At 39.5% G+C, this 13,965-nt stretch overlaps 1 protein-coding gene across 1 annotated transcript in view; it reads left to right on the forward strand.

The window, feature by feature from the left end:
- The window catches only part of LOC134754217 (glypican-4), a 158,492-nt gene extending 148,540 nt beyond the window's left edge, over positions 1-9,952 (forward strand). The window contains exon 11 of the mRNA XM_063690387.1: positions 939-9,952. Coding sequence (XP_063546457.1) covers positions 939-1,249 — 311 coding nt within the window. The 3' untranslated portion in view covers positions 1,250-9,952. The remainder of the gene's footprint in view (positions 1-938) is intronic.
- Positions 9,953-13,965: the final 4,013 nt, after the last annotated feature.

A 13,965-nucleotide genomic window follows, 5' to 3' on the forward strand; every position in this document is an offset into this window, starting at 1 on the left:
ATATCCCAAAAATTTTGTTTATTTGGTATTCCAAACCCAAGTTATGAGGGTTCAAAATAACGACGAAGCGCTTTGAGAAAAGGTAGGGTAGTGCCCTTGGCCTTCGCTTTGCTCGTCTTGGCGGGGGCACTACCGTGCCCCCAGATAAAGTATGTCCACGAAAAAATTGGTCGTGGATGATCTGGTATATCTTTTTACCGAATGTACATTTACAAGAAGTTTTTTATTTTAATAATTTGTATATACAATAATATTTAACAAAAATAAAATCGTATTTTTATGTATGCGTTTGTGTGAGTTTTCGCAAAATAAATTCCATCATATTTTTCATTGCTTGTACAGCGCTTTTTGACATTCTTCACTCGCTTCCTGCTACAATGTCACAACAGTATTTATATTTTTACAAGCTGTTTTAGGCACATTAGAATGTCATCTTACCAAAAAAATACTTCTTGAAACTCATTTCTATTTGTGGTAGTCAGGAAGACTTTCTACTCCAAGCACTGAAAGTAGTTTTTATATGGGAGGCATTTTTTCGTCAAAAAGTCAAATTCACCAAAGTTAAAGAACCTCTGAACTATTTCAATCTGAATACAATTAGAAAAATTGTTACTTTTGTAAAAAGAGGACGTCATAAGGTATAATTTGGATTATCTAATAAATAAATAAACCATATATTTAGCAGGACAACTTGGTAAAAACTGCCAGAAGACGCTGTACAAGAAAACATTGGTACCATGGGATATATATTGCCATAATTCATAGAAAACCTAACGTTATATCATGTTTGTATTTTTAATATAATATAGCTTGATATCCACAAATTATGTACAAAACGTGCTGTTTGAAAATTCACATTCAAATAAAAGATTTACACTATTATGTATGAGCACTTTTTTTTGTGGTCAGGCTTTATATTGATTGTGTAATGATTGCAGGGTCGGGCGAGAGTCCGCGTCGGGACGACGAAGACTCGCTGGAGACGGAGATGGAGGAGCCGTCGGGCACCGAGCGGCCCGCGCTAGGGCTGCCGGGCGTGGTGGACAGCCCCATGTCCAACAACGTGCAGGTGCGCGGTCACGTGGGCCCGCCGCCCGCGCCGCCCGCACCGCCCGCACCGCCCGCGCCACCCGCCGCCGGCGCCGCCGCCCCCGCCCCCGCTCGCCCCTCGCTGCAGAAGGCGCTCTTCACCTACGCGCTGCCGGTCGTCTGCGCGTGGTTCGGCACCATCATCACCGACTTGATATAACCGCACCCCTCGTTACTTCAGTGTTGGACTTGTTACTTGATCGATCGTGCGAGCGGCCGTTGCGGACGTGTGCTGGTAGAGTAGTACTGGCTAGTTCAATCTGCTAGTGGCGTCTGACCTCGAAGTGTATTATGAATTTCCACACGTGACGTTTCGGATAAACTGAAGAGAATGAATCGGATAGTAGTATCCTAGTCAGTAAAAGCGGAAGTCGAATGGCGTGTGAGCGCTACTGTGATAAAAAGAAGTGAACAGGTTATGCCTATGCCTACTAAAAATATAGGAAAGAATGTCTGAGCATGAACTTCCTAGAAAATTAGCAAAACGATTTACTACCACTGTGAAATATAGTGGGTTTTATATTTATTCTTTTTTTTATATTATTATGTCCTGGTTTTTTTACTCATCAATTTTTAAATGACGCATGAATATTGTTGTTAGTCGCGTGGACGGACCTGGTGGCTCGGTGTTGCCACCGTACAGTCACCGCCGACTGGAAATGGTCACCCCTGACAAAATCCCTGAGGGTGTATCAGTTAGATTTAGTTTGGCATCGAAATAAATCCATATGAGTGGCTGAATATACAATACCTATACTGCCACTTTGCCACTGTCGAGCACATTTTATTATTGTGCATGAAGTATATAATTTAACTTAGCTAGTGAATGTAATATGTCTATTGTTATGCGTCAGATTAATGTATGTATGTATACTATTTAGTGAGTCTGTGTGAAATGCTAATGATGAAAATTGGGATGTTTATGTGTATTTCTCCATATTAAATATTTATACATATTTTATGTATACATACCTACTTATTATTAGCCATTACTTTTAATTCTAAGAGTAAATCCACATAATGACTTTTTTACGTTAAAAATGACTTAACTAAAATGTACATATAAATTAGACTTAATATTAAAATTAATTTAAGAGACTGATTCGCTTTCGTTTATTTTATATACATAATATAGCTAATTTTATTTGACCATAAGCGACGGTTAAGCAAAAAATATTGTGATGTAACTATATCGCTTTTATATCATATTTGTATTTTATTGTTTTTTTTTATCGATGAATTTGATGTACAGTACATTTTGGTCACCTTGTGTCCGCAGCGCTGTCCGTCGCCGCCGCCGACCGCCGCGCGGTCTATAGTCTATGACAAAGCTTGCAGTCGTGCAGTGTGAAGTGAGGTGCTCCTTCATTCTGATAAGGTTCACCATCTCGAGCCAGACGCATGACCTAGTGGATATTATGTACATGTTTCTATTAACCTCAAGCTTTGCCATACTAAAACAAAAAAGAAACGCACAATCATAAATAATGTGCAAACTAATATCAAATGTTTTGGTTATATAGCATTATTTCCATGTCATAAATGTAAGATTAAATTTAAATATTAACCCCGTACCATGCACTCTTGTCTGCAGCAGTTTAGGCCCAAAGCCTGCCTCGGAACAATTATGATATCAGAATCATTAAATTCAACAAAAAAACCGGTCAAGCGCCCAGGGACTGGTGCAAGGCCGTCATTGTACCTCTTTACAAAGGAAAGGGATCACAACTGGATTGCAAAAACTACAGAGGCATTAGCTTACTCAGCGTCGTCGGCAAATTGTATGCAAAGATATTGATTGAAAGAGTAGTGAAAGAAACCAATGAGAAAGTATGGGATGCACAAGCGGGATTCCGAAAGGGTATGGGATGTACGGATCAAGTCTTTTCCTTGCGATGCATAGCCGAAAAGTATTTGGCCAAAGGTCAGAAGGTCTATTGCGCTTTCGTGGATTTGGAAAAGGCTTATGACAGAGTGGTGAGGAATGAACTTTGGTCGGTACTGTCGCTGTATGGATTGAGCGGCCGTCTCATTCAGGCACTGAAATCGCTCTATGAGGATTCCAGTGCTTGTGTGAGAGTAAACGGGTCGTACACTGAGTGGTTTAGCGTCGAAAAGGGTGTTAGGCAGGGATGTGTAGCGTCACCGTGGCTGTTTAATCTGTTCATGGACAGTAGTTTGCATGATTTGAGAAATGATGAATGTGGGCTGAGAATGAGTGGTTTACCCGTCAAATGTCTTCTTTACGCTGATGACCTGGTATTGCTAGCGTCATCGGGTGAAGAGTTGCAGGAGATGGTAACTAGAATGCATGGATCTTTTGAAAGGAAAGGAATGAAAATAAATGTAAGTAAGACGAAAGTTATGGTATTTGAAAAGGAGGAATATATGACAAACTGTGAAATTTTGATTGGTCAAGAAAGAGTAGAACAAGTGAAAGAGTTTGTGTATCTGGGAACATTATTCACTAGGGACGGTAAGCATGATAAAGATATTGAAAGGAGAGTGAGTGCTGGAAATCGCGTGAATGGGGCACTTAACGCTTTTATGAGCAGCCAGAAGGTGTCGCAAAGGGCACGTTTGGCTGTGCATAGAGGGGTGCTGGTGCCTACACTTATGTATGGTAGCGAAAGTTGGGTATGGCAGAAGAGGCATCAGAGCCAAGTGAATGCAGTGGAAATGAGAGCGTTGAGAAGTGTGTGTGGTGTGAGATTACAAGATAGAATTAGGAACAGTGTGATCAGGGAAAAGTGTGGACTGAGCGAAGATGTAGTGACAACAATTGAGAAAGGTATGTTGAGATGGTTTGGACACGTGGAAAAAATGAGTGAATGAAGGCTAACAAAGAGAGTGTATATGGGAGAGGTAGAAACGGGAGTTGGAAGGGGCAGACTTTCTCTGATCAGATCGGGAAAATCCTGAAGAAAGGCCAGGTCAAGAGCACCCTAAACCGGCGAGCGTGTATGAGGAATGTTATGAAAGTGAAGGAAGCGAAAGAGGTATGTCAGGATCGTAGCAAGTGGAAATCCGTGGTCTCTGCCTACCCCTCCGGGAAATAGGCGTGATTATATGTATGTATGTATGTAACAAAAAAATGTTTTCCGTTCAAGGACAAGTCACCTCGCCAAGCGACGCGCCCTCGACCCGCGGTCCACTAATAACAAGTGTGCCTGCCAATTCCTACAATTGTTATCAGATACATGTATTTGTTTAATATTGCTATAAAACAGCTGTATACTTATACCTCTTGATTCAAACGGAATCCACATTAATAAATAGTATTTTATACAATCGTGATATAATAGAGAGCTTTTCAGTCGAGTACCGTGTTTAAGCAACGAAGCTTAAGCTTAAGCTTAAGCTATACTTTTTCTACGAGACAAAAAAATAATACTTTCAACTAGTAGAATCATATACTTAAGTAAACAAACCAAAAGTATACAGCTAAGATACGCGAGCTGCCGCGACCCGCGATACCTTCATACTCGTGCGCGCCCCGGCCGCCGGGCCCGGCGCCCCCGGCGGGTTGGTCAACGACACTTCCTCGTCACTCATGAGACCCTGGTACCTGCTCCGCGCTAAATTCAATTTTAAGACAGTTTTTTTCTCGATTTTGGCCACCGTAGCCTATGGAGGCTAACAAGCAACGCTAAGCGGTTTTCGTAGGATATGGATGTTGCTATATGAAGGGTGTCACATGCGCGTTTACGACTTATGAAGCAATTGTTGGCCAACCAATCACAAAGCAGATACGACGCAGCAGCGTGTTTAAGTAGACTAATTTGCATTGAATCGAGTCTCGTTAAACAAGAAATATTTTACTGAAATGTATGAAGTTCTATTTTCAAAAATTTTATAATTGACTAAACCGTATCGATAAAATTCTTATGCTTGAGTCGGAAGTGCCATAGACTACCCAACGTTGAAAAGAGTAAGGTTGTAGTGTTGCATGTAAAGTCGTAATACACAGATTATACTCGACGAGTAGAAAAACATATATAGTGAGTTGCACGTGACACGACACGACACGACACGAGTACGCGGGCTAGGTATATTTATTGCCAGCTGAAGCGCGATATGTGAGAGCTACGGGACCAAATTAATAATATATTATATGCCTGATTTGTGTGCCATTGTGCTTATTGTATATTATCTATTATTTACTATGTACCTTTGTGTTATTCCAAAGGAATTGTTGCACAGAAAAAAAAGTAATAACGTCTCGCTCATATATACGTATATGTAGGTAACGAAGCGCAGCTGTATAGAAACGCAAATTGTCGCATTCTGAATATGAGGAGGTTACGTGAGGCTTTGGCTATTGGTTGGTTTACAAGAGTCGACGTCGCTATACCTACAACATTTACTTGAAATCGATTTAGTAATCTAAAACCTATACACAACTTTTACTAGTAGTTACAAGCTTTAACCTTTTCGACGCTGTGTCAAACACAAAAGCTGTCACTCGGACGCCACGTCACCGAAGTCTCAAAACTGAAATTGAACTTTATGCACACGCACGTAGGTCTATGTTGCCCTGTGGTCTGTGTCCGATCAATCCGTCTTTGGCGTTGGACCTGCGGTCCCGATATATTCGTCATTGGCGTCCAAAAGGTTAACTGTGTTACAAGAATCGTTGTGTGGTTTTCAGAATAAGATAACGCAAACTGGTAGCAATTTAAACATTTTGTAATTCAGGCTTTCGTTCGTTAAAATATAAATTAGTAAAGAGTAGAAAGAATCCTGAAACAAAAGGAAGTAATTCATGAATAAAAATAGTTTTAAAATAAGAGGCGTCAGGGCTTTTTCACAAGTCAATAGTGGGTCAATGGTAGTTTTATAATAATAAGTACCATAGTAGCACAATCGGATTAGGACTAACCTCGAAATCTCTTCCAAAGTTATGAAATTTGGTATGTATGTTAATTAAAGATCTCTTTTTCATGTCCACGCTATTTGACATTTGGGGACCTCGAGGAATCGCAGCCATCTTGGAAAATGTGTACCATCCTGGAGAAATTTGCGCTTCACTCTAAATCTACGTTCTCTGTGAAAATATGGTGTATGGTGAAATCTGGATTCAGCTATTATTTTCTATAACAAGATTTATTTTCTCCGCAAAGATATCTAGGACTTTTTTGTGTAGAATTTAATAAGCTTTAATGTTACCTTACACCATATTTTCACAGAGAACGTAGATTTAGAGTAAAACGTAAATTTCTCCAGGATGGTACACATTTTCCAAGATGGCTGCAATTCCTTGAGGTCCCCAAATTTTAAATAGTGTGAACATGAAAAAGAGACTTTTAATTGACATACATACCAAATTTCATAACTTTGGAAGAGATTTCGAGGTTAGTCCTAATCCGATTGTGCTATAGTGCGATAGTCTCATTAAGTAAACGTCCACACACGTCAACTTACTCTATCTTATTCTGAATACCACTTTAGGATATGAAGTTGGACATACATCGGTGGAGGTTACTAAAGTAGATGGTCTAACTAAGCCAGTAAATTGAAGGCTTTCATTAATATATAAACATTATTTTATTTATAACCTTATAATAAATTGAAGAGGCAAACCAGAACTACGGTTTTCATCTCTCATCAGATTTTAACTGAACAATTTGTAACACTGTATAGACTTAATGTAAATATCGTATTTAATGTTATATAAAATTATGTAATTAAACTACTTTCATGAAAACTGAATGTGGCTAGTAGTAGTTTTTATACAGTTAACGAAACAGGGTACAGAGTTGATTCATTAAAGCTACAGCGATAGTGCAGGATTAAATATTGCCACGGCCTAACAGTTTCCCCGGCGCGCGGGTCGGCTGCACGCGCTGCTATCTAAACAGTATCGCCGGCATGCGGGTCGGCTGTCGGCAGTGTCGGCTGCACGCGCTGCTATCTAAACAGTATCGCCGGCATGCGGGTCGGCTGTCGGCAGTGTTGGCTGCACGCGTTGCTATCTAAACAGTATCCCCGGCATGCGGGTCGGCACTCGGCAGTGTCGGCTGCACGCGCTGCTATCTAAACAGTATCCCCGGCATGCGGGTCGGCTGTCGGCAGTGTCGGCTGCACGCGCTGCTATCTAAACAGTATCCCCGGCATGCGGGTCGGCACTCGGCAGTGTCGGCTGCACGCGTTGCTATCTAAACAGTATCCCCGGCATGCGGGTCGGCACTCGGCAGTGTCGGCTGCACGCGCTGCTATCTAAACAGTATCCCCGGCATGCGGGTCGGCTGTCGGCAGTGTCGGCTGCACGCGCTGCTATCTAAACAGTATCCCCGGCATGCGGGTCGGCACTCGGCAGTGTCGGCTGCACGCGCTGCTATCTAACTGCTACTGCAATCTACATAACTATATCGCCATACGCCATACGCCATACAATAAGTAGCGCGGTGCCCAATCTCCTTTTTTATGACTTCTGAAGTACTTTTATGTTTTCGTCACTTTCAATTACTTGGGGGTTTGAGAAAAAAAATACTATTTACTTTATTGTGGGTTATTTCCAGTAGTTACCACTGGTAACAACTTGGTGGTAACTAGTGGAAATAACCCGGAAATCCTTGTATGGAGTGGGCACTAAGCTTATTTCTTTATAGCAAGACATAAATTATTAGCCTGCGGAGGCTGTTGATCCCTCCTGCGTATTGTTATACGTTTGTGGGCACGGTTTTCCGGTTGGATTAGTTAAGCATATTTCATTACACTCAACATATAATTTTGAACGTCACCCTAAGAAATAGTTATTAATTGTAATAGAGGAAAATCTAAGAAAAAAACGTGCCTCTTATTTTGATAGCCAGCCAAATGAGCCGAAACAGATTACGTATGCGGAGTGAATTCTGGATAAAGTTTTGAACATGTAAAAAGTAAACAAAAAATTAAACTAAAATTATATCCAACTGCCAGTTTAAAGTCTATATATCTGTCAATTAATCCGGTAAGTTTCATGGGCATTGGATTATTTCTCTTGAAATTGTGGTCAATCTAGAACACCATCGCGAAACTGTATGTAATTTCTCCAAGCCTTCTTAAACCCTATGGCCGAAAACGAAGATAGTGGAACATTTTGTGGAAGCGGGTTAGAGGTAACGATATGTTTATAATATTTTTACATACTTGTTCTTTAAAAAAAACTACGGCAATAAAGTCTGGTTCAGGTAAACCTTCCAGCATTAGCCAGTTTCCTGGGAGAGATCGATTGAAGAAAATGACGGCCCGCTGAGTCACAAAATCTTACATATACAAGAAAAGTTAAGGTCACCGTATCCGAAAATAAAAATAAATAACTTTGAAAATGTCGGTACGTCATACCGATCAAAATGTGTAAAAAACAGCTGTTTTTGCGTAATGGGATTTATGGGGGACTAATCTTATGTCACTTAAAATGGAAATTTATGGCAAGGTCACTATTATTTTGAGAACACCAATGGTCCAACGGACGAGAATGTGAAATATGTCGAGCATACGAAGTTTCCTAAAAAAGTTTTCCTAAGGAAGATACAATTTTAACTAAAAAAAATGACAACATGCGTGTTTTCGACACCGATGACTTTAAAGTACCACAACTTCCGTTAAAAATCTCGCATTTGAGTAAACTTTATCTTGCATTTAACGTTATTAAATACATTATTAAAATACATGAAAATTTATGAAAAGTAACCATGTTGTTTTTATTTAATACGACATTGAATTTTGTCCAGATTTCACTCCGCATATGTTAAGCGATGTACTGTACCATATGTTTTATGGTCACTTAATTGCCAAACCATTGCCAAACGTTAACTTTTGACAACCAGTGTTACCGCATAATGTACGGAGCCTTACGACGCCATCTACATCACCTGTCAAATTTGAGGCACGAATGTGTGTTAGGATGGTATCGCACCTGTCCAATTTCTTTGTCCAATGTGCATTGCGTCTCACTCTCTTGTTAGGCAAGATGTGAGACGCAGATACATATTGGACCAAGAAATTGGACAGGTGCGATACCACCCTTAGGCTTTATAATTTATATAAATGATATATAAATAAAATAAAATAAAAACTGTATTCATCCTTTTCTTTTGGGTGCTAGTAAGACAAAGATAGTATGATTCTCTCTGTCTATGTTTGAAATGAGACAGTCCTTTGACAAACTATATCTTACATAATAATAGATATTTGCCAGCTTTAGCTTGTTTCAAGCACGACGTTGCTTTCTCATTGTAGGACATCGCCGTTGGCGCTTGGCGCTGTGCTGCCTGTGCTTATAAAACTTGCGGCTATGCTAATAGCTACTGTATCGGTCGCTGGTGTGGCGTGGCGTGGCGTGGCGTCCAACATGCTTATATAGTAACCACAATACTAACCATTGTGTCGCATATTCTTGACCTAAAAAGTGCAAAAATATACAATTAGTTCAATAATCGATTGTGAGCAGTGCGCAGTGCGAGTCGAGTATGTTTGTTATGTTAGGCTGTGGCATTCATAAATGATAAATATATGTCATGCATGTTATAAATGTATTAATACAGCACTGGAAACTGCTCATATTTACACAGTAGGTATCATTAAAATGGCCCACTGACGTAAAGTACAATTTGTGTCGCCAGAAACACCAGCCGGTTTGAATGCCAATGGGGAGTCTAGTCAAACAGTGTAATGGCATTGGAACTGATCGCATGGTACGAGTCATGTACGAGTACTCGTATCGGGCAGTTTCCGAGTACACGCCCGAGACCGGAGCGTTCATTGTAAATTGTAGTAAAAAGTTATCTCAGTCGGTATTGCAATGGTGTTTTGGAAATATATATATAGTAGATATTATTATATATAATTTAAGATCAGAAATAAACAATAACATGTGGAATTGGTTGTTTGATTTATTTAATAAATGTCTAATGGCGTTCTCTAACAGTCGACCATCGGGCTACACAGACACGTAAAAATGGTGAAAGGAGAAAAGCAAGAAGATACCTACTTATTTAGAACTATAATCGCAAATAAAACGTACCTAATAAACTACATATAAAATACATAAATTATATAATTAATATTTTATACATAGGGGAGAGTGGGGGAATTGAGAAGGGCGTATAATTAAGAACAGAGAGATAAAGAGTATACAATCTGCCGTGTGATGTGGCAATTCCATTGCATTCGGGGCGTGGTGCAGCGTGTCCGTTCGTTCTGTATGAAATAGCTAAATATTGCCTGTCTTATTCTGTGCCTCCGAATCAGATTCGCGGTTTAGATATTATATCTGGGCAGCTAATCAATTTGTTTGTGATTAACATACCTTTTTACCCAAGGCAAATTGCAGCGTTCTGGCGCTAAGACGAGAAAGTCTAGGAGGATCCAACAGAGACGCCATGTCTGTAATTTGCTGTACAGTCGTCATCAGATATATCGGAGCGGCCGAGGTGCTCAAAAATATCTGAACACGCACTTAACGCCATGATAATAGAGGCGTGTTCAGATATTTGTGAGCACCTTGGCCGCTCCGATATATCTGATGGCGACTGTACAAAAAAGTCTGCCAATTTTTGCGGGGGAGGGGAACGTCAAATGTATACGTAACGTCAAAATAGCCATGTCAGATCTATAATATATAAATAACTATCGCCCAATCTCTGTTCTCCCAGTAATTTCAAGTGTTTGGAAAAAGTCTTATATAGTCGCATTAGAACATTTTGGACACTATAAATTTCCTTCATGAAAAACAATACGGTTTTCAACCCCAGTCAAAGACACTTTCGGCAACAATTGATATAGTAACAAGACTAAAAGGTAACATAGACAATAAGCAAATAGCATTAGGCATCTTCATAGACTTAAAAAAAGCATTTGACACCGTCAGTCACAGCCTGCTAATACAAAAACTACGAGCGTTAGGTATTGCTGGTACTGCACTAGATATACTTAAATCATACCTTAAAAATCGACGCCAAATAGTCAAAATTCAAAACCATCAAAGCGAGGAAAAGCCGATAACATGCGGCGTTCCTCAAGGCTCAGTTCTAGGACCGTTACTGTTCCTTATTTATATTAGTAGTAGTAGTAGTAAATAACTTTATTGTACAAAAAAAAATTGTTAACATGAAATTATATTAATAACATAAACGAACTTGGCCTTAAAGGTGACATTACACTATATGCAGACGATACAAGTCTCTTTTACTTTGGAAACTATCAGCAGTGTTATAAATGATGCGCAAAATGATCTGGACCACACGTGGTTTCAATGTAATCTATTAACTATCAACATCTCGAAAAGGAACTATATCATTTTTGCAGCCAAAAATAAAAAAATACCGGAATTTCAACCTCTCAAAATAAACAACGTAGCCATTCAAAAAGTGGAAAAGGAAAAATATCTAGGGTTAATACTGGATAAAAACTTAAATTGGAAGCCACATACTGATAAAGTTAAATCCAAATTGACGTCATTAACCGGGGCCTTGCGCAGCTTTGCAAAAAATATTCCAACTCAAGTACGGTACACCATATATAACTCGCTCATAAAACCGCACATATACTATTTAATCGAAGTGTGGGGACTGCTGCTAAAACTCATCTCGTAGGACTCCAAATTGCCCAGAATAAACTCTTAAAAGTGCTATTTCAATATCATTATCTAACTCCAACAAAAACCTTATATAGCGAAACGAAACTCCTGAATATAAATCAAACCTATGTGTACAACAACTGCCTATTAGTTAGGAAAATACTTAAAAACGATATACTTACTCAATTAAACTTCACTAGGAAACATCATGTGCAAAAAATTACATTACGTAATGCCAATGACTTAATATTACGTCCATCGCGAACCAACTGCGGGCGTAAACGTATCTTATACGAAGTAGGCCAAGCAATAAGAAGGTATAGAGGGAAATGCTAGGAACACAATTTTTAACTTGGTAGCTTTGTTTGGACTAGTTAGGAGATGAACATATCAAAAGTCCCCGGCCGTAACCCTGGTGCTGGGGGGAGAGGGGGGTTTGAAGGTTCTGTTTTTCGGTTTTTCGATTATATCTCGGAAACTATGCGTCTGAGCGACTTGGCCACTTATACAAAATGAAGAGATTTAATTTGTTACAAGTTTTATTCAGTCAAGTTTTTCGATATTTTGTAGTTTTTGAGATATCCGCTCTCGAAAGTTTATTTAGGGCTCTCATTTTTATCTTGATTATCTACATCAGTAAAGCTGCTAGGCCGGGTCTTTCGTATAAATCGGGGGTGCTGAATTCATTTATGGTATCAATTGACACCTTTCCGAAGTAAAAACATATAAACTTTAAACAAATAACTTTTTTTTAACTCCTCTTCACGCTTAAACCGCTGAACCGATTTAGTTGAAATTTGGTAAATAGGTGTTTTAAGTCCCGAGACAGGATATAATATAGTTTTTATCTCAATAATCATGCTTTGAAGGTGTGAAATTTGATGTGAGGGGAATTCAGCTTCTTCGCCGAAGTTCAATTCCTGAGGTTAATACTGTTTAAATTTAGGTTTGAAGTCATGTTTGGTATTATTATCAACTAAATCAAACATATAGATAGACCATCCCAAATATTATTTAAATAGGTTCAGCGGTTAATGATTCGCCATACAAATTTCGACCCCACTTTTCACACCTTTAAAAGATTATTTTGGTTATAAAAACTATCCTATGTACTGTCCCGGGACTCAACATTTTTTTAAATTTTGTTTTTACTTAGGAATGGTGTCAATGTTGATACCATAAATGAATTCAGCACCCCCGATTTATACGAAAACGACCCTAAACCCGGCCTAGCAGCTTCACTGATGTAGATAATCAAGATATAAATGAGAGCCCTAAATAAACCTTCAAGAGCGGATATCTCAAAAACTATACAAGATATCGAAAAACTTGACTGAATAAAACTTGTAACAAATTAAATCTCTTTTCATTTTGTATAAGTGGCCAAGTCGCTCAGACGCATAGTTTCCGAGATATAATCCCCCCCCCCCCCCAGCACCAGGGTTATGGCCGGGGACTTTTGATATGTTCACCTCCTAACTAGTCCAAACAAAGCTACAAAGTCAAAAATTGTGTTCCAAGCATTTCCCTCTATACCTTTTTTTGGGCATTTATTTCCTGGCCTAAAGGTGCTCAATTGTTTACCAAGCTTCCTATAGTTATTAAAGAAACAAAATCAATGTCCCATTTTAAATCCCTGCTTAAAATTCACGCTTTAAAAAAAATCTAGTTAATACTCTTAAAAAGTTAAAACATAGTTATATGTAAAAGTACCTAATACTTACTTTATATACTTTCATAAATTGAACTTATCTCTGCAAATAACAACCATAAAATATAGCATTCTAAAAACAAAATTAAGATAGCTCATTGATGAATGTTCCTTTTATTAAAATGAATAAATTACAAAACAAAAAAAAACAGTCAACATAAAAGCACAATAACAACTAATCAAATAACCCACCCCGGGTCATTTCAGGCGCAAAAGTTCCCAACACGCTCGCTGCGTTTCCGCGTTGAACCGCAATAGATAACCTTTGCACCAGGAATGACCCGGAGCGGGGATCCAGACCCCTCTCACGCAAGCGACTCCCGAGCTCCCTAAAGAAGGCCCGTGCCTCCGAGCACCAACACCCAGTGGTCTCCACCGCGAGTGGAACAAACAAATAATTACCCAAGCACGCATACTTTTCCCGTTTTCTAAGAGCGGCTATCTCAGCAGCAGCCCCCGCTAAACCTACTGTGCGACATGTGCGAAGCAGCAAAAGTGCTGACGCATGTAGCGTCCCAAAGCAAGCACTTACCCTGCTGCCAAGGCACCAACGTCATGCCATCCGGCCTCTTGCCATCGGACCGGCTAAGGCCCGGGGGCTCCA

Source organism: Cydia strobilella, chromosome Z, assembly GCF_947568885.1.
Source record: "Cydia strobilella chromosome Z, ilCydStro3.1, whole genome shotgun sequence".
Lineage (NCBI taxonomy): Eukaryota > Metazoa > Arthropoda > Insecta > Lepidoptera > Tortricidae > Cydia > Cydia strobilella.